The sequence below is a fragment of the Clarias gariepinus genome, chromosome 8 (genome assembly GCF_024256425.1).
Source record: "Clarias gariepinus isolate MV-2021 ecotype Netherlands chromosome 8, CGAR_prim_01v2, whole genome shotgun sequence".
Taxonomy (NCBI): domain Eukaryota; kingdom Metazoa; phylum Chordata; class Actinopteri; order Siluriformes; family Clariidae; genus Clarias; species Clarias gariepinus.
In genome coordinates, this window is record NC_071107.1 from 26,311,130 (window position 1) to 26,333,276 (window position 22,147).

Here is a 22,147-nt window from a genome sequence, read left to right on the forward strand (position 1 = left end):
CCGGAGTATCCGGAGGAAACCCACCAAACACGAAGAGAACATGCAAACGCCATGCACACAGGACTCGAGCCTGGCCAAGAATCAAACCCGGACCCTGGAGGTGCAAGACAACAGTGCTAACCACTACACCAGATATAAAACATATTCTAGGTTTTTGAACACATTTTTGTTGACTATATAATTCCATATTTAATCTGTCATAATGTTATAATTAAGAGGTGTGTCAAATTTTTTTAATGGTACTGCACGCACGGACACACACACACAAACAGACACACTGTCCAGCCAAAAAAAATAAAAAAATCACCACCTGGATTTAACCAAGCTAATTAAGACCCATTTCATGGGATAATTACTGTAGTGATTAATATGTTTCAGGTGAAGGAAAACTGAATGGCCTGCATTAAGCAAAGAAAACAACTAAGGGGATTCCTGAAACTACTAAAATTGGATTGTAAAGTTTTTTTTTTTTTTTAAGTTGCATAGTAGAAGAAGCGAGTTGCTCGTTCTGTCCCCTGTGCTTTGGTTAGCTTTTCTGGCGACAGATGAGACTCAGTCAAACATACACACACGTTGTCTGTCAGAAAGGTCGCTGTTTATTTACAGCAAAAGATGGGGTTTTTATATGTTTGGCCAATCGCCTGTTCCATTAAAATATTGTAGCGTTTTTACGCCGGGAAGGATGGTGGAGAGACGAGTGAGCTTATTTGCTACCCAATGCAATGGCTGGGAGTACTTTATTAAGCACACAGCATGTAAGGCATGAGCAGCACCTTCACTCAGGAGCCTACATCCAATTCAGCACTAGCTTGAACTGGAGCACATTTCACACGTCACACCTGCTCAACACACACAACAGGGCCGAAGTCACTAACCCAAACACCTTTCCCCATCATGGTGAATACACCGACATCCCCGCAAAGCATGCTGGTCGTCAGCCGCCGCCCCGGCCACGCCACACTGCCCCCACCCGAGCTGTGACCGTCCCCGGTCACCACGACGAACTTTTCGGAGGCGTGGAGGCGGTCGGCGCTGGCGGTGGGAACGCCGGCGTCCTTTGGGAGGTGAGGGATGAACGCGAACGTAGTCCTGAGGCGGTCCGGCCTCCACGGAGTTCAATGTTTCCCCGGCGTGCGGATGGCAAGACGCAAGACGGTCCCGGTGGAGCAAAACTCGTGCCCGCCCCGCCAACCGCACCCGGTAGATGACATCGGAGAGCCGAGCTATTACCGTACAGGGGCCCACCCAGTGAGACATACGCCCGGCCGAGAGCCCCCTCCTTCTCCTTCCGGAGGAACACACCCACACCTGCTCGCCAGCAGCAAAATCTCGCCCCTGGCTGTGGGTGTCCACGCCCATTCGCTCCATGGATGCCCCCACCCGAAAGTCTTGCAGCGGTGCCCGCGAGCGCTGGGTGGGGCCCTTCTGCCTGGCGATGAGCGGTTCACAGTTCTGTGAGACCGGCGGCACGACTGCGGGTGACGCAGTAACGCGGCTGCACGCTGGCTCGGACGGCTGATCACCACATGAGGGCCTGGAGGACTGCACGGGGGGAACGTCCTGCGTCGAGGGTTCTACGTCGCGACGGCGCTCCACTTGCTCGCAGTACCGGCCACGCGCTTTGCTGCCTGGCCGGCGAGGTAAAGCGCCGGTGTTAGCGCGCAGATTTCCCGCTTGGTCTGCTTTTGGAAGTTCCGGCCCCCGGGTGAGTGCTGCTAACCTGTCCGGCTGTGGTTTGGGTCCAAGCAACCTGGCTACCCCGAAGTTACCACGAAGAGTTCCGCTGGACAAGTTCAGCACCGCACCCCATCTACCCAAAATGTCCAACCCCAAAATGCAGTCCTCCTCGACATTCCCCACAACGAACCCGTGAGAATAAGTCCGTCCACCCACCTGGACTCGCACTGTGCGACACGCCCTTACCTTCACGTAGCCCCCAGCAACGGTGCAGATGCTGAAGGCAGGATCAGGCCGTCCGCAAACACGCTTGCTTTGCCCCAGTAATCCAGAGCGCAGCAGCGAAACAGTGGAGCCGATGTCCACGAGCGCCTGCAGTAAGACGCCATCCAGCACACAGTCGATGTAGAGCCCAGCGCGGCTTACCACGCGTCCTCCCGGCGCTAGTGTAGCGGCTGCTGGTGTACGCTGTCCTGTGCCTCGGCCTCGCCGCGAAACGTCGGAGAGTTGCTCGTTGCCTAGCCGCGACGGGTAGCCCTGTCCCCGGCTAGGTTCACGAACCGAGCGCCACTGAGCTGCAGGCGGTCGCTCGGCTCTTCCGCCGTGATGTACCGCCGATATGGGCTCAGCGCGCTCGACCTCGCGCAGCGGCAGGTCGCTTTGCCGGCTAACGGCGCGCGGAGCTGTCTCTTGTAAGGCATGAGCAGCACCTTCACTCAGGAGCCTACATCCAATTCAGCACTAGCTTGAACTAGAGCACATTTCACATGTCACACCTGCTCAACACACACACAACAGGGCCGAAGTCACTAACCCAAACACCTTTCCCCATCATGGTGAATACACCGACATCCCCGCAAGGCATGCTGGTCGTCAGCCGCCGCCCCGCCCACGCCACACTATGTTACTACAAAGAACATGAACCATTGTAAATGTCATGGTGAGATCCTGAAGAATCAAAGGAGAGGTAGATAGAGAGATGTCCATCCAGAGACAAATCACAAGATGTTGGCTTGAGTTAGGGGGAGAGGGGGAAGGAGACAGAGGGAGAGAGAGACATAATGAGAGAATGGGAAGGTGAGCATGGGAGCATTCACACCTTTAAGAACAGATGCAAGAGGAGATAGGAAGATAGCAGCAGGAAAGATTTAACATGTTAATATCAGATCTATGAGGAAGAGAGCAAGAGAGTAGAAATAACTTATTTATATATATCCCATATATCCCATAATCCCACTGAGAATATTTGGGGTGTGCTGGAGAAGGTCAGACTCTTCCATCATCAATACAAGATCTTGGAGAGAAATTAATTTTGACTCTTGACGGAAATAAACGTTGTTGTGACATTGCATAAGGTTCGAAGCGATTTCAGTGTAAAAGGCAGTACAAATAAATATGAGGATGTTTTTGGCCGGCCAGTGTAGATATACTGCAAGTACAGAACGCTATCTACTTTTTGTTTAACTAGTGTGTGCCTTGTTTTAATACATGTTTATACAAACTTATCGATGCTACTATACATGTACATTTTGTTTTTATTTTGTACAATAAAAAAAGAAAGGAAGAAAGACTGATATATGTATATATTTTTTTCACATTTCACTGCGTCGACCTCGTCTTATCTCGCGAGTATACACGAGCTTGAGGTGGACCAATCAGAGACGTGAAATCCTACTCCGCGCTGAAAACATGGCCGCGCGGTGAGTGAATGTTTATACCGCAACAAAGCTAGTTATTTTATTAAATAATAAATAAAAGTTCAAAGGCAAAGCTTTAACTCAATGAATCGAATGCTTAATATGAACATTGTGAAGTGGATGTCTGTAATTAATAATTATGACAGACAAGAATACCATCGATACCCAATCTACAGCAGATGCGAGCAAAGAAATTTGGACCCGAGTTCCGAAGTTTTCGAAGAAAAAAAATAAAACAGATAGCAAACAGAGAAAAAAACAAACGCACTCTCCATCTGTGAATGCCTCGCAATATTATGGAAAAGGTAAGATGTTCGGTATGTTTAAGTTCACAAATGGTCTCATTTACTCAGCGTTTAAGTAAATGTCTCTTAAAGAAAATTTAACTAATGTGATGTGCAGACCGGTGTGCTTATGTGTGTTTATCCGCGTAACGCTCCTAATTTGTTGATAAGGTCGTTAACTCGAGAGTAACATAGTTTTTTTTGTATAACTTGGAACTATTATTACCTTTTTTTGTAGGCTTAAATGTCCTTTAACGTTGACACATTAGACAATTAATGCTTACATTAAGATTTTTAAACATTAGAAATGTCAACATACAGCAAACCACTCAAACATGCCTGTTTCTGTTCTTTCTAAAAGTCGTAGGAACCCCAAAACATAGATCAAGGACGAGATTTAATGGTTGCATCAATGGTGATTCCCCCAGTGAGGCAGAAGCTATACAGGATATCATCTGGGATCCTGCTTCTCCACCTCCAACGAGGAATGGTGAGAGCTTCTTTATTCTTGACTGTTCCATTAGTTTTGTATTTATGACTGTATCTTGAGACCATTGCAATGTTCCTCATTTACATTTAGCCACAAGTCTCTCCAGGGTGTGTGTATTGTGTGGACAAAATCTTCAATGATTCTTCAAGTGATATATACTAGTGAATTTTAAAAAATTCTTATCATGAAAAAGTTTTAAAATTAATTCCAAATGTAAAACCTATTCTAGATACATTATAAATAATGTAAAATATTGTAAGCCTTTATATGTATTAATTTGAATGATTTTGCTTAAAGTGAAGTTTTTATATTCTAGTTTTATGTAAATTAAAATATTTCAAGCCTTTTTTATTTTAATTTCGATTCAAAAGAACTTGACAACTTTAAGAGAATTTAAAATCTCCAAATAGTAGTAAATCCACAGTACAAAAATGTCCAACTTCTGAAAAGTATGTTTATTTATGCACAAAATATTTGTTCAGGGCTCCTTTAGCATGAGTTATTGCATCTATTTGACATTTCAAAAGGCAATCAGCCTAAGGTACTGCTGAAGCTTTATCGAAGACCAGGTTGTTTTGATACCACCCTTCATTGTTGGGTTGGGTATTTCCTATTGATAATACTCCATAGATTCTCTAAGAAGTTCTCTAAGAAGCCAATCAAACACAGTAATATCATGGTCACCAAACCAGTTAGTGGTAGTTTTGGCACTGTGCACAGGTGCTCAGTTCTGCTTGAAAAGGAAATTGGCATCTCCATACAACTTGTCAGCAGACAGAAGCTGTGCTCTAACATCTTCTTCTAGATGGCAGTGTTGACTTTGGACTTGATAAAACATAGTAGACCCACACCTGCAGATGACCTGGCAGGCCAAATCATCACTGACTGTGGAAACTGGACTTCAAGCAACATCTCTCCACTCTTTCTCCAGACCTTGATTTCCAAACGAAATGCAAAATAATTTTTTATTTAAAAAATCAATTTCTTAACAGCAGTTCAGTTATTTTTTTAGTAGCCCAGATAAAACACCTTTGATGTTTTGACACTAGGAAAGCAACAGTCGTAGGCAATTTTTTGAAGACATCTGTGTATGATGGCTACTGACTCCAGCCTCATTCCACTCCTTGTTCTCCAAGTTCTTGACTTGGCAGTGCTTGACAGTATTTTTAATTATGTGGTCATCCCATTTTCACCTTGTTCACATTTTACTATCAAACATTTCCCTTCCAGTTAACTCCAGGCAGTTCTTTCAACGTTGGCTTTCTGTGGCTTGCCCTCCTTATGAAGGGTGTTGATGATTTTCTTTTGCACAGCTGTCAAGTTAGCAATGTAATTGCACTTGTATTCACTGAACTACATCAAGCAATGCATGGTATTCATTAGGAATGCAAATTACCAGGGACCACCACGATACATAAGTGCTAATTCGGTTTGTATTGCGATTCCATTAGTATCCCGATTTTATAAATATTCTAATTCAATATATATATATATATAGATTTAGATTTTGTTACAATTCTAAACCAATTCAGCAAATAATTTTGCAACACAAAGGATGCAGTGCTGCCTGCCTAATGTATAAATAGATCCTCCGCAGATTATAAAGGAACTGGAAGATTTTACCACTTCAAATGCAAACATTTATAAATAAAAAATGAATTTAAAAAAAGCTTAAGTCATTGAGGTGATGCCTGAATTGGCACACAAAATCATTGTAATACAAAAATTGAATTGATATTTTCCCCAATGTCAAATATTTATACCGTATACATAGTAATTTACTCAAACGGACTTACATGTTTTTTGATTTTCATGAACTGTAAGCCATAATTATTAAAATGAAGACAGAAAAAGGGCTAAAATATTTCACTTTACATGTAAAGAATTTAGAATATACAGTGTTTCCCACAGATCTGATACATAGTTGTGATGGTAGCCATCTCACTTACCTGTCTTATGCTAGTGCGAGAGCAGTGTACTCTACAAATTAATCAATCGCGGAGGGCACCACTTTCCCAAACAATTTTTTTTAAGCAGGTTGGCAAATATACTTGGGTGGCCGTCAATATACCTGGGCAGCCTGCCCAAGTATTCACTGTGTGGGAAACAATGATATAAGTTTCACTTTTGACTTAAGGAGGAAAAAAAAATTTTTTCAACAAATTATGTTCCATACGTGTTTATCATGCCTGTAAAGAGAGCAACATATTACATGACAGATCATATTGCAGATGGAAACAAAACAAAAACTTAATGTACGCTTTTGAGTTTTGTATGAAAATAGAAGGTGTGACATAGATACCAGAAGAACTCATTCTCCAACAGTAAAATAAAACAGCTTTTTTTTTTTACTTGCAGTACTATGCAAACATCTAGGAAACATGAACAAAAAAGATATAAAGCAAGGTGGTTAGCTAAATGAGCGCTGTAGATTTATTCACCACTTAATTTCTGTGACCCTTTCATAATATATTAGCAGCAGTTGGGTTATAAAATGAGTTGTTGGTGTAATGAAAATGAACAAAGTAGATTATTTACCGCATTTAGAAGAACACTGTCTTATCAAAGTACATACTTGTCAAAGAAAACAGCTAAGGAGATTGCTGAAACTTGAAATTGGGTTAAGAACTGTAAAAAAAAAAAAAAAAAAAAAAAAAACATTATTAAAGCCTGTAATTGGTTAACACTCATTTTCATAAGAACTTCATGCTTTATAAGTCCAGATTGTTCCAGGGTGTTGGGCCCATCATGGTAAGAAAAGAAGGAGAAGGTTTTATGCAGGAAAGGTTTAATGAGCGGTCCCACTCTCCTATCATCAGTGCAAGATTTTGGATAGAAATTAATAATGTATAAGACAGGCATCACATGTCCTCTATACCCCATAAAGAGCATTGGGAAAATGGGCTTTAAAGGTGTTATATTAGAAGATGAATGACACATTTTAATGTTCTTTTTTTAAATGTTTAAGAACTGTCCTAGACGAATCACATTTTTTTTAAAGCAAAACTGGCTAGAACATTTTTGAACATAGATCCTATATGGGAAACAGTTTTCACACGTAAATACCTACTTAGTGCCGTAAATGTATGGCAAAACTTGTGATCTGTTCTAAGATCAAAGGCAAAACCTTGTGCTGTAAGTTGATGTCTTGTTTGTTCCTTTGTGGGTGTACTGTATGTTCATGTATATTAGTTTGCCTTATCCTAAAAACAAAACAATATGGCTGGTGGAATGCAAATTTCCAACACCTTGTGAAATACAGGCCATGGTCCCGTACTGTGCTCATGTACCCAAATAAATTAAATCAATTTTCACCCTGAATGAGAATGGTGGTGGATAACGCTGTTCAATAAAAAAATATTATCCCTCCTTTCTGCAATAAAGCAATAAAGGTCCTGTTCCGCTCTCCTTTCTTTGATCAAATAAATGCACTATTATAATTAAATATCTTGTGATATATCTGTTTTACTTGTTGTCTATATACAGGTGAAACTCAAAAAATTAGAATATCGTGCTAAAGTTAATTTATTTCAGTAATGCAAAAGGTGAAACTAATGTATGAGATGGACCCATTACATGCAAAGCAAGATAGTTTAAGCCGTGATTTGTCATAATTGAGATGATTATGGCTTACAGCTCATGAAAACCCCAAATCCACAATCTCAGAGTATTAGAATATTGTGAAAAGGTTCAATATTCTAGGTTCTAAGTGTCCCACTCTAATTAGCTAATTAAGCCATAACACCTGCAAAGGGTTCCTGAGCCTTTAAATTGTCTCTCAGTCCGGTTCAGTAGGAAGCACAATCATGGGAAAGACTGCTGACTTGACAGTTGTGCAGAAAACCATCATTGACATCTTTCAAAAGGAGGGAAAGCCTCAAAAGGTAATTGTAATATAAGTTAAGTAATATAAGTAATATGTTCCCAAAGTGCTGTGCCAAAGCACATTAATAGAAAGTCATGTGGTAGGGAAAAGTGTGGAAGAAAAAGGTGCACTAGCAGCAGGCATGACCAGCCTGCAGAGGATTGTCAGGAAAAGGCCATTCAAAAGTGTTGGGGGCTTTCACATGGAGTGGACTATGGGTGGAGTATGTGCATCAAGAGCCACCACACACAGACAGATGCTGGACATGGGCTTCAAATGTTGTATTCTTCTTGTCAAGCCGCTCCTGAACAACTGACAACGTCAGAAGTGTCTTACCTGGACTAGTGAAAAAAAGTCTGTTGCACAGTGGTCCAAAGTAATCTTTTCTGATGAAAGCAAACTCGTTTGGAAACAAAGAACCCAGAGTCTGAAGGAAGAATGGAGAGGCACACACTTCAAGATGCTTGAAGTCCATTGTGAATTTTCCACAGTTCGTGTTGATTTGGGGAGCCATGTCATCTGCTTCATACTTTTGCACGGTATTCTAATTTTTCAAGTTTCACCTGTGTGTGTGTGTGTGTGTGTGTGTGTGTGTGTGTATATATATATATATATATATATATATATATATATATATATATATATATATATGTGTGTCAGTATTTGCAGTGTTGGCCCTTCAGGACCTCTGCAATTCGACTGGGCATGCTCTCAATCAACTTCTGGGCCAAATCCTTACTGATAGCAACCCATTCTTTTATAATCACTTCTTGGAGTTTGTCAGAATTAGTGGGGTTTTGTTTGTCCACCCGCCTCTTGAGGATTGACCACAAGTTCTCAATGGGATGGGTTTTCAGGCCATGGACCCAAAATTTCAACGTTTTGGTCCCCGAGCCACTTAGTTATCACTTTTGCCTTATGGCACGGTGCTCCATCGTGTTCTTTAGTGTTCTTCACCAAACTGTTGTTGGATTGTTGGAAGAAGTTGTTGTTGGAGGGTGTTTTGGTCCCATTCTTTATTCATGGCTGTGTTTTTGGGCAAAATTGTGAGTGAGCCCACTCCCTTGGATGAGAAGCAACCCCACACATGAATGGTCTCCGGATGCTTTACTGTTGGCATGACACAGGACTGATGGTTGCGCTCACCTTTTCTTCTCTGGACAAGCCTTTTTCCAGATGCCCCAAACAATGGAAAAGAGGCTTCATCGGAGAATATGACTTTGCCCCAGTCCTAAGCAGTCCATTCACCATACTTTCTGCAGAAGATCAATCTGTCCTTAATGTTTTTTTTTTTTTGGCTTCTTTGCTGCCCTTCTTGACACCAGGCCATCTTCCAAAAGTCTTCGCCTCACTGTGCGTGCAGATGCGCTTACACCTGCCTGCTGCCATTCCTGAGCAAGCTCTGCACTGGTGGCACTCCGATCCCACAGCTGAATCCTCATTAGGAGACAATCCTGGCGCTTGCTGGACGCACTGAAGCCTTCTTAACAAGAATTAAACCTCTTTCCTTGAAGTTCCTAATGATCCTATAAATTGTTGATTTAGGTGCAATCTTAGTAGCCACAATATCCTTGCTTGTGAAGCCATTTTTATGCAACGCAATGATGGCTACACACATTTCTTTGCAGGTCACCATGGTTAACAATGGAAGAACAATGATTTCAAGCATCACCCTCCTTTTAACATGTCAAGTCTGCCATTTTAACCCAATCAGCCTGACATAATGATCTCCAGCCTTGTGCTCGTCAACATTCTCACCTGAGTTAACAAGACGATTACTGAAATGATCTCAGCAGGTCCTTTAATGACAGCAATGAAATGCAGTGGAAAGGTTTTTTTGGGATTAAGTTAATTTTTATGGCAAAGAAGGACTATGCATTTCATTTGATCACTCTTCATAACATTCTGGAGTATATGCAAATTGCTATTATAAAAACTTAAGCAGCAACTTTTCCAATTTCCAATATTTATGTAATTCTCAAAACTTTTGGCCACGGCTGTATATGTGTGTAAACATAATAAATACAACATAAATAACTAATAATATATGTTAGGTACTACATCTATTATATCTGACTATAACAACTTTAAACATGCCATATTTGGTATTGGACCGAATTTTTTATTTTTTGTGGAAAAAAACAACAGAGTAGTCTTAAAGCTATAACACTTAATATTTGGTTGCATATCCCTTGATTGAAGTAACTGCATCAAGCCAGAAACCTACAAATCACCAACCCGTTACTTTAAAAAAAAATAATAATAATAATTATGGATGTGCCAATACCAGTATCGGGTATCAGACTGATATTAAACTCATCTGTCCCTACTTGTAAAAGTGTTTCAGTACTTCTGCACCGATACCACTTAAAAACAAAGCCAGCGCTTACTGCCAATAAAATTAAGATTACATTGGTGTGCAAGTTTACAGTATATGTCCTTAATCTCTCTGTTTTTCTAACTGAGCTTGAAATTGCTTTAGTCTCTAATTGCTTTAGTCTCTCCAGCCATGGTACTGAGGGACCAATCTGGGTTAATTCTGCCTAATAATTTTTTTCCCTGTTAATTGTAATTCAGTAATGTAAAAGTATATGTTTTTTTTTTTTTTTTTTTTTGCAAAATTACAAAAAAGGTTATCCTAAAAACAAAAAAGATTAAGTAGATTAATAGTTCAATACTTCTATTAAGTTGGAAATTAGAGGTTCATCTTTATCAACTTAATAAAAGTATTGAACTATTACTCTCTCTCAGCAGTCTGTAAAAACCCTGTTCCAGAATGTTTGTAGCTCATTTCTATTTTTTGGTCAATTCCAGTCTGGCCTTCTGATTCCTAATGCTGCTAAATAGTTACCATCTTGTATTTTAGCCTCTGCCTTCTTTAAGCAGTGGGTTGTGTAACCTTTGCCCCTGTCTTGCAGATGATGTTGTCACTGTCTTTTTCTTTTCCTTTACAGCTCTCGTGATGTTTGTCATGAATTGCCTTTTTTTTTTCAATGCCAATATGCTTGAGGACCTGTTGTCAGTACATCAGTGCTTTGTGTCTTTTTCAGGACCAATGACCAATGCTTTGACAGTGGCTTTGATTTTTCCCTCTTTTTATCTTTAGAATATTTTGTTTTTCTTTCAAAAACAGCTCTGTGGTCTAAATGAATTAAAATGGCGCAAAAATACAATACAATAAAATAATGAGTGAAATATAATATACAGTGATGTAGCAGGACAACAAAATTTCGATATAAAGTACAGCAATGTAGCATGTATTATTAATAGAATACAGTGGAACCTCGGATTACGAGTAACGTGGTTTACGAGTGTTTTGCAAGACGAGCAACAATTTTTAATAAATTTTTACTTTAAAAACGAGCATTGTCTTAGTTAACGAGCACCGAGTATCATGTTTCACGCATGCGCTTCTTGTTTTAACAACGAGCGTTACGTCATCACAAGTGAGCCAACGGTTTTTCTCTCTCTTGCAGCAGAATTGTAGGTAATCGTCTCTCCTGCTGGGTGAATACACACACGCGCTGTGTGTGTGTGTGTGTGTGTGTGTGTGTGTGAGATGTGCGTGTGCGCGCACACACACACACACACACACACACATTAACGGAGAGACCGTTTTTAAAACCGTTTAAAAATTAGCAAGGAACATCGCCAGTCACACTCGCGTGAGTGCATACTAACGGGATTACTACTGTAAAGTAAAACAACAACAACAACAACAACAAAAATTAAACAGCTCCTCACCTTTGAAAACAGTCGCGACAGAGAAGAGTTTGTGTGTTTATTTGGCAACCTGAGAGAAGGGGAGCTGTAAAGCCGAGACCTATCGTCTCCCCTGCTGGGTCTTAGTGCCTGCAGTGTTTTTGAGTGTGTGTGTTTGTGTCTGTGTAAGGCAGAGAGTTTGTGTGTTTGTTTGGCAACCTGAGAGAAGGAGGCCGTAAACGCGAGCGAGTCCCCCGTCATCCCCCCTCCTCTCAGGTTGCCAAATAAACACACAAACTTCTCTCTGTCGCGATTGTTTTCAAAGGTGAGGAGCTGTTTAATTTGTTTTTTGTTGTTGTTGTTTTACTTACAGCAGTGATCCTGTTAGTATGCGCTCACGTGAGTGTGACTAGGAATGTTCCTTGCTAATTTTTAAATGGTTTTAAAAACGGTCTACACACATACACTCTGCATGCACAAACGAAAACCCTTATCTGTCGGGGTTTCATTTTAAATTTTTTTAAGGTAAAGTACAGGTTAATTTGTTTTATTTTTACTTTATATTTTGTATTAATTATTTTTATGTATATATTTTTTTGGGCTGTAGAACGAATAATTTAAGTTTCCATTATTTCCTATGGGAAAATTAAATTTGGTTTACGAGTGTTTTGGAATACGAGCCCACTTCCGGAACGAATTAAGCTCGTAATACGAGGTTCCACTGTAGTTATAATATACATAATATGACCTATTATATACAGTGTATTATAAAAAATTTAAGTTGAGATTGTTATAACAAAATGTTTTTTTGCCTCAAGACAAATCATATACCATTGAAATATAAAACTGAGATGCATTGAAAATTTTAAACAATTTTGTGTTTTTTTTGTAGAGAAAACACCGGCCCCTTACTCACTCGTAGTTGTTTACAGGCCTGCCTTGCCTTCTTGCATTGGAGTTTGTTTACATGGGGTTTAAATGCTCTATAAGTTTAGCTCATTTCCTGTGTTTTGATTATTGATAACAGGAAAAGGAGCAGGAGAAAGTGTCCGAGTTGTGGAGATATCTGAAATTGTCAACAGAATTGCACCAAATGTGAGTAAAAACTCTTTAAAATAAAAATTGCACATTGTCTGTCCTATTGATCTTAGACCATATTGCTTCATGTCAAAGGATGAGAAGCCTGTGGATAAAGATTCAGTGCTTCAGTGGATTGGAGATACCGCTATTCCCTGCACTCCGGAGATTCAGCAACCCAGAGTTCGACGATGCTCAGCACGGTCAGTATAAATTAGCTCTGCGAATCTCCTTCTTCCAGATGAAACTTGTAACTCGATATGTAGTACAGTATATGTTAAGTTACATAAATAGTATTCTTAAACAATTAACAATAAAATTTTAGTTTACTAATGACCCAGTGCACAATAGTTCAGCACTGGTTATCTTAAAATTAAAATGATTGCAGTTCTTTTGATCTTCTGTTTTGTTTTGTTTTTTGTTTTGTTTTTTAAGAAAATACCATTTCTTTATAATTCTGCAGGGGGTTCACTCTGGTATTCATACATTGACATCCCATGTGGTAGCAGTGAATTATTTAAAATTTGTTTATAATTATTTGCTGTTTGTTTAGAAATTGTGGGTGGACATAACAAAGATGCTTGCTGCTTAGTAAAATGTAGCTTTTCTGTTTAATTTATTTTTAAGTAAAATGTTATAATTGCATTAGGGTTGCCAGATAGCACATACAAGATCCCCTTATGCACTGATGAAACTCCACACATTCAGGAACCATCTGTTCACCCTCTCTATGGCTATCAGACATGGCGATTAGAACAAAAGATCTCTGATTTAGACGCATCAGACCAAAAGACAGTTTTCCACTGATCTAATATTAATTCCTTGTGTTTCTTGGCCCAAGCAAGTCTCTTCTGCTTGTTTTTCCAAAGTTATGGTTTCTTTGCTGTAATTCGACCATGAAGGCCTGACTCACGCAGTCTTCTCTGAACAGTGTGTATTAAAATATGTAATGCTTGAACTCTGAGATGCATTTATGTGGGCTTTAATCTGATGTGCTTTAAATCGCCAGTTTCTAAAGCTGTTCATTTAAGTGATGTATTTAGTGTGTGTGCGTGTGTATAGTTTTAATGGAATGTTATTTGTTAACTTATAGTAACTAATTTACCAACTGACATTCTCATTCTCTTGTCTAGCCGGCAAAGTAACAATGTTGAGGACCTGATGAAGCTTGCTAAGCAGTTTGACCTTAACATGACCCGTCAACACAAAGAAAGGTTGCAGGATGTTAAGGGAACAAATTGTAAGGTTTTGCACAAGCTCAACAATCTCACTGCCACCTGTCCAGAATCACAGAGTAATGAGGCTTTAGCTGGAGATGTCAAAAGGCCAAGCCATGAGGAAGAGCTGCATGCTTTGTTTGATGGACCCACCCAACACTTGAGTGGGAGACTAAGCCCTCCATCAGTTAACTCTTCACAGGAGAGCAGGACTGAAAAAACAGCTTCTCATGGAATGAGACCAGACACTATAGATTGCAAGAATCTCCCTAATGATACTCGGGTATCAAAACTAGACTTTGATGATGACTGGGAGAATGATGATCTTCTCAATGACTTGTTTGTGCTAGAGGTGACTCAGAACCCTCAGCTTTTGGACTCTTGTACAAAAAAAACAACTAGTCAGATAGGTTCTGCTGCTTCCAAAAAATGTGAACCAACAATGCTGTCCAGTTCCCCTGGATCAAGCAGCAAAGCTGAGTGCTCCCAGTCTAAACAGATTACCAGTCATTACACTAGGATCTTATCAGAAAGTTGCAAAAATCTTTGTACTTTCAGGTCGGAAAGTCCTGTCCAGTCTTTTGCACTTCCAGAGGTTTTTGGAAGTTTAAAGGAACTTTCAAAAACCAGCCCTGATTTGGTCAACAAAGATTTAGTTCATCAGAAAACACATGTACCAGGTGTAAAGCAACAGATAGTTATGACACATAATGGACCAGCCGCGAAAGACATGCACAGTTCAACTGGAGCATCAGGGAGGGGCCTGGACTCACTTTGGGGTGATGGAGATAATGATGATGATGATGATCTGCTCTATCAGGCCTGTGATGACCTGGAGCGAATCTCAGCCAGTCAAGAGCAGCAAAAACACAAGAATTCAACTATGTCCTCTTGTAACTCGTCTGAAGTACCTTCATCAATCACTACTAGTTCTTCAAACATGAGTAGGAACAGCACAACTAATCCAACTCAACATCCCACTGAATACAAACAGCATGTGTGGGGGTTTGCACGCTCACATTCAATGCCAGGTGCTTTAGGTAATTATGGAAACCAAAAAAACTTGTCTGAATCAGCTAGTGCTTTACCAGTTAACCACTATCTTCAGAACAAAAGTCAGCAGTACCATTTCACTAAGCTGAGGAATGCTACAGAAGCATCTGGAGAAAACTCCTACCATTCCACTTTCAAGAGGCATCAGTCTGACCCAGGGGAACTGAGGAATAAAGGTAAGCTATCCACTATGAATAACTTGCCACAACTGCTGTGAATTATTGAAATTCATGCAAACATGCTTTATTAGGAACATGTGCACAATAATGCTTTTATTTACTCATTACTTTTAATGTCCTGGAAATTTCACACACAATAAAGAATTTAGACAAAACCGAGCGAAAAACAAGCAAAAAAATCCTATGAGCAGAGAATCTGCAGGCTGAAAGACTATTTTGATGAGCAAGTTCAGAAGACTGGTTGACTATGTATACAGTAACTGAAAGAAGCACTAACTACAATTGTGGTGAGCAGAAAATCTCAGACACCGTCAACTTAAGGTAGTAAAAGAAGACAACCACACCAGGTTCTGCTGCACGTTTCTGGCAGGATACTGTCTGATTAAAATCTTTTTTACTATACAATTTAACTATGTTTTTAACAGTCTGCTATGAGAGTTGGTAAATCAATCAATCAGATTAAGGATATTTGATTTTGGCAAGGTCTTTAAGGGGAAACATTTCAGTCTTTGGCCTACATCACTGAAATAGCACTGCTTTACTATGCCTTCAAAAGGAAGGTCTAAAACTACATCAGAAAATTATGTCTCAATATCCTGTATTGATAGCTTGATAGATTCTTCTAGCAAGAGAACAAATATATGCGCTTAAAATGAGTTTGGAATTCACACACTTACATCAAAAGTAATTTGATAATTTAAGAAACCATAGCAACGCTCTAAATGATTCTACCAAAGATAGAGGATACCAAAAATCATGTTGAGTCTAACTGCAAAAATGTACACAACCTAAGTGAAGAGTGGATAATCTTGAAAGCAGTCGAGATGGAAAAATATCTTTATTGAAAGCATCCAGATAAAGATCAAAAATATATATACAGGTCCTTCTCAAAAAATTAGCATATTGTGATAAAGTTCATTATTTTCTGTAATGTACTGATAAACCTTAGACTTTCATATATTTCAGATTCATTACACACAACTGAAGTAGTTCAAGCCTTTTAATTGTTTTAATATTGATGATTTTGGCATACAGCTCATGAAAACCCAAAATTCCTATCTCAAAAAATTAGCATATCATGAAAAGGTTCTCTAAACGAGCTATTAACCTAATCATCTGAATCAACTAACTAACTCTTAACACCTGCAAAAGATTCCTGAGGCTTTTAAAAACTCCCAACCTGGTTCATTATTCAAAACCGCAATCATGGGTAAGACTGCGGACCTGACTGCTGTCCAGAAGGCCATCATTGACACCCTCAAGCAAAAGGGTAAGACACAGAAAGAAATTTCTGAACGAATAGGCTGTTCCCAAAGTGCTGTATCAAGGCACCTCAGTGGGAAGTCTGTGGGAAGGAAAAAGTGTGGCAGAAAACGCTGCACAACGAGAAGAGGTGACCGGACCCTGAGGAAGATTGTGGAGAAGGACCGATTCCAGACCTTGGGGGATCTGCGGAAGCAGTGTAATGAGTCTGGAGTAGAAACATTCAGAGCCACCATGCAGGAAATGGGCTACAGGTGCCGCATTCCCCAGGTCAAGCCACTTTTGAACCAGAAACAGCGGCAGAATCGCCTGACCTGGGCTACAGAGAAGCAGTGTGTAATGAATCTAAAATACATGAAAGTCTAATGTTTATCAGTACTTTACTGAAAATAATTTACTTTATCACAATATGCCAATTTTTTTAGAAGGACCTGTGTGTGTGTGTGTGTGTGTGTGTGTGTGTGTGTGTGTATGTATATATATATGTATATGTGTATATATATATATTTTGTCTGAGAAAATACAAACTGATTCTCAGAAAATAGAGCTGGAACAGGCGTTTGTCTGGAAAGTCTGGAAGACTCTTTTTTTGTCAGCCAGGCCAAGTCCCATCATTGTCAAGCTTTGTTACAAAGGTAGACATACTGAGCTAAGCAAACCTACCGCAAAGATCTTCCAATTTTAAAATTTAAACCAATTTTAAAATGTATGATCCAAAATAGAACACTCGAAAGCTATGCAAAAATTTTTACTATCTAGAGTAAATTAACCACAGAGAAACTTGTTTCAACAGAATAAAACAAGTAAATCCAAATTCAATTTTAAAGTTCTTAAAAAAGAAAATCTTAAACATCCTATCTAGTTTTAATATTAAATAACAAAAACTGCCGCTCCATAAATATAGCCGTAGAAATTCGCATAGCATTAAGAAAGAAAAATCACTAGTGCCAAATGTAATTAAAATTGACATACTATACCGAATACATACAATGATGAGATTAGATAACTTATTATTTCCAGTCCCTGATCAGTAAAGTTACATGGGAAGATGTCTGTAGTATTGAAGATCTTAATATCAAGCATTTATAACTATTATGATTTCTGAGCGTCCAGTGATATTAAATCAACTTGGAAAACTACTAATGACCTCCTCGATGGGAAAAGGACTACCTGCACAATGTGTGGATGAATTTAAAATGTATATTGATCCATATGAAATTAGTTGTGCTTTTAATATGTACTTCGTAAATATTAGAACACTTCTTTTACAACAGATTGGTCCAAGTAAAGGTTATCCACTAGATTATCTAAATAAGATATTTTTCCACCCAAGTCATACTTTGACCCTCCAAGTGAGTGTGAAATTACTATAAATCTTTTTTTAATCCAAAATGCATGATCCCACAGCAAGTCATGATGAGATTTCCTCATCATTTGATTTAAAACAAAACACCTATTTGCCCAATCATTTTATTGGAATTGTTCATATAAACCTTAAAATTGCTAGATAATTCTTCTGTTTAATTCTGGTGATCAGAGATTATTTAATAACTAATCATCCTATTTCTATACTACCATGTTTTTCTAAAGTTTCTGAAAGGTTGGTATATAAAACACAACAAATGTGCATACTACCTAACCCAACTACAATAATTTAACACCATTAATATAAAAATAGTTGGTATTCTTGGAACGCTACAATCCAGCTCCAAATTTTAGCAATTCGTTTGTAGAAATATGAACATATTTTCCTTATCTGGCAAAACATGACACCACTCCTGACTTTGCTAGGGTTCATCTGACTGGGCACAGGGCAGCTGATGTCCACAAGCTGTTAAACATGGTGCATCCCTAATTTTATTCCATGTGTCCTCAAATGTTCCATTAGATTTGACGTGTTTCTCCTTATTTGTCACGGCATCTGAATCATTTGTAGTGAAATAAAGCCACACTTTAAAACGTTTTTGCATTGGATGTTTTGATGTAGCTTCGCGAGCCAACTCTGCCGTCAAAAAAAGTGTAATTTCTGCATTTTGGTGGTCATATTTTTTTTTAGAGTTGTGCTCTTATGTCGAAATGTAAAAACATGGAAACTCGTGTTACTAGAAAAGATTCAATTTTTTTTTTTTCATTATAATTTCTCAAATGCAGAGAAGGTGGTGATGCTTCTTGCATCCTTTTCAGTGAACCAGAGGGCAACTATTTCAATGAATGCTCAATTAAATGCTCAGGCATTAAAGTGGCACCAGGATTCGGTACCCAATCTTAAGTTTGGGTGACCTTGTGCCCATGATAATTTCAGCTTCCAGATTTTAGAAGAAGAGTACCCAAAGTGGATGGACTACACCAATAAATTCAAATTTTAAATTCAAATAGTAGATCATCTCTAATTTTTTTGTATGCCAAGATGCTTTTCAGTCCACCATTTTGCTACTAAGAAAACTGAGCCAGGAAAGCATTAGTGTAAAGAGTGATTATTTAGGTTGCAGGAAGGATATGCTGTTCAAACATCTGACTAGTTTCTTTTGCCATCTCTTTTTAACTTAGAAATATTACTTACTTAGGGTTTCCCCCACACACACCTTTCTGTTGAAACTCTTGAGAATGTTTTGTATGAAAATTCCAGGAAACTAGCAGTTTCTGAAATACTGAACCTAGCCAAAATCAAAATGCAGCAATAAAAAAATCAGCTTGCTATTGCTACTGCTTTTTTTCTGTTTGCTTCTGTAGTGTTTGTCACATCACAGCCAGCAGTGAAGTGCTCTGCTGCAGAGATTGAGAGGAAAAAGCAGGAGGCTATAGCAAGGAGGAGACTGCGACTGCAAGCCGCTCAAAAGCCTGACGTTTCCACATAGTACACCACAGAGGAGCTCAGCTTCTTAAAATGAATGCACATGCCTAGTCTAAATATTTTCATAATGAGATAAAATAAAATATTTGGTATAATTGAAAATAATAGTTATTTGGAGTTGTTCATCAAGCTGGTTCTACCTTTAGTGAAGGTAGAAACCTAAGTCTTTTTTGTGATCTCATTTTGAATTGCTTTGGTTTTCTGATGTCTCATTTTGTAACTCTGTATTGCCCATGCAAAACTGTAAAATTTGATTTAGATTGCCCTTAAGAAAATGTGGTATGAAGCAAATCTGTATGCACAGTTGCAGCTGATAAAAGGTATTTAATCCAATTTGTCTTGTTTTTGTTTGCATTTTTCTGTCTTTTTGAACTGTGTGAAGGTTTTGTCAGTTTTTAAGAAACATTTTACACTAACTGCAGCGTGTTTGTCTTTCCAGACAGTAAGAATATCCTCAATGGTTTAAATTGATGAATGTTATATTTCATATTATGATGCATAGTTCCTAACTATTTTGTGTGTAATGGTCTTTATATGTCATTTGTGGAAATTAAGGTTTTCTTTGCACATTCATTGAAAAGTCTACGTCTTCAGCACACCTGGTGCTTTGTACATGCCACAATGTTATTCATTGTTTGCCCAGGGGAATGCCTGTGTATTACTCAAATCTGGGCCATTGCCATTTTCAGGTGTAGGATACACAGGTGTCTGTGTTTGTGCTCTGGAAATCTTATAGAACTTCTATACACTGTATTCTCTCCCTCCTCCTGCTCATTGACTTTAAATCAAATGGCACAGTAATTTGGCATGGGATGGGAATGTGGGCTTTTTTTATTACTGTGATTATGGTTTGAAGATGATTACAATTTATTCTAAGCAAAGGATGAAAAAACAGGGCCCAACAGGTGTTGAGTTGCTATAATATACAAGTTGGTGAAGGATTTTCAGCAATGTGGCATTATTAGACTGCCAGCAGACGGTGTAATGAGTCTTTCAAAACCTTTTTTCCCTGAAAACCAGAGAGCAAATTACCTATTGCAATGGACCTGTGCCATAGAAAGTTAGCTTCATGCCACTGTAGTGATCATCTGAAGACAAATCATGCCCTATTATCTAGCTGTAGTAATTGTGGCAAATTATGTTATTGCCAGAGTTCATGTATGTTTTATTGTTGATCTTGAGGTATGTTTCAGAGGTAAGACATCATTTGGGGCTATGTTTTATTTCTAAAACTAGTGATGTGCTTGGTTCATCAGAATATGTTTAAAACAGCTGTGAAATTGAATCTTTAATTTTACTCAAGAAAAGTATGTCCTGTTTTCCAGAATTCCATAAAGAAAAAATTATAAAAGCAGGCAAAAGTCAAACGTTTATGCTTGGTGAGTTTTCTCCGGGTGTCCTATTTTCCTCCCACAGATAAGCAGGATAATTGATAAATTGATTAACTGAGAAATGTGCTTCTCCTTCAATAACCCTGCAAAAAGTGAAAGATTTCAAAGAAAATATTGACATTAAATTAAACTTTCAAATGAGTGCTTCTCCTGCCATATTGAACATGTCGGGTTTAAATAATATCTCTTAAGCTGGAGGTATTCCCTTGCATTAAAAAAACAATTCCACAATGCTTCAACAGCATTACCCACTGCAGGCTATTGCCTAAAAGTATGACTAATACAGAAGGCAGTTAGGTGAGGGGGCAGAGGGGGCTGCAGTTGTCATCAAGTTAAATGAACTGTGAATATTTTTAGCGTGTGTCATTAGCAGCTTAGATTTGTTTCAACAAGGCATACCTGAGGGCTCCATTCATAGGCCCCCAAGTATGAACAGGCAAATGCACACTTGAAATTCAAGCATGTGTGTTGAGGAATGTTTTAATGGAGAAAACATGCTCAATTATGTTCCTTAGCAGATTAGCTGACGTACACAGGAATGTGTCTTTTCAGTACAAGTTTGTAGGGGAAATGCAAGAAAGCGAAATTAATTATTTCACACTAGCAGTGCTAGTAAATACAGGATATACATTTTTAAAGCATTTTGTTTGAATCCTTTTTTTTTTTTTTTTTTTTACTATTGGCATGAAACAATGCTTCTCTAAGCTGTACTCATTGCTGATATTCTTCCCCTTTTCCCATGTCTGCTCTGTCATCTAGCTTCTAATTCACTGAGCTCTAGTAGCTATGCTGATAAAAACCCATAGACTCAACTCCTTTTTTTAATTTAATAAATGCAAAGCAATGAACTTTCTCCACATAACTCCTCAGTTATGTTTAATTCTGCCAACACCTTCTTGCTACAATGCCTTTGCTTTTTTCCCCACCTTTTGTATCTCATAATATGGTGGTGTGGACTATAATGGTGTGTTGACAGATTTAAGCTGAGGTACATTTGTGAGTGCAAGTTTGTAAAACCCTTGGAATTTTTTAGTTTTGTCTAATATGAAGACATTATCAAATCTCCATGTTAATCACTGAGAAATCTTTAGAACATGCACATAAAATAGTACATTGCAATAACTTAAAATTGCAACTTTTACATTGCAAATATCTTAAAAATAAATTAAGAACCCTTTTGACACAATGCCAAAATCCCAGAAGATGCTCTCCAGTCTAAACTGAGCAGTAGCTCACTTTATTATGTTTTGCAAGATGGTATTAAGCAGCTTGGGATTAATAATTCAGCTGTCAGCACTTATAAATCTCTTACACACGTCTGTACCTGCCAGGGATCCCCAAATCCACAGTCTGTAGCTCCCCTAGTAATCACTTTTCCTAGCCCGTTTTAAACATTTTGCA

General features: G+C 38.8%; 1 protein-coding gene across 1 annotated transcript; it reads left to right on the forward strand.

Moving 5' to 3' along the window:
• Positions 1 to 3,365: 3,365 nt before the first annotated feature.
• etaa1b (ETAA1 activator of ATR kinase b) lies at positions 3,366 to 20,772 on the forward strand. Its single transcript, XM_053501251.1, has 6 exons — positions 3,366 to 3,679; positions 4,020 to 4,148; positions 12,743 to 12,810; positions 12,889 to 12,995; positions 13,926 to 15,238; positions 19,235 to 20,772. Exons 1-6 carry the CDS (start codon positions 3,514 to 3,516, stop codon positions 19,357 to 19,359), a joined length of 1,908 nt encoding a protein of 635 aa, XP_053357226.1. The 5' UTR covers positions 3,366 to 3,513; the 3' UTR covers positions 19,360 to 20,772.
• The last annotated feature ends 1,375 nt before the right edge of the window (positions 20,773 to 22,147 follow it).

Excerpts from the sequence above, each read along its gene's own strand:
- etaa1b (XM_053501251.1), top strand. The coding sequence starts at position 3,514 with ATGACAGACAAGAATACCATCGATACCCAATCTACAGCAGATGCGAGC. Across the intron at positions 3,680-4,019 it reads CTCGCAATATTATGGAAAAG|TCGTAGGAACCCCAAAACAT; the intron begins GTAAGATGTTCG and ends TCTTTCTAAAAG. Across the intron at positions 12,811-12,888 it reads TCAACAGAATTGCACCAAAT|GATGAGAAGCCTGTGGATAA; the intron begins GTGAGTAAAAAC and ends TTCATGTCAAAG.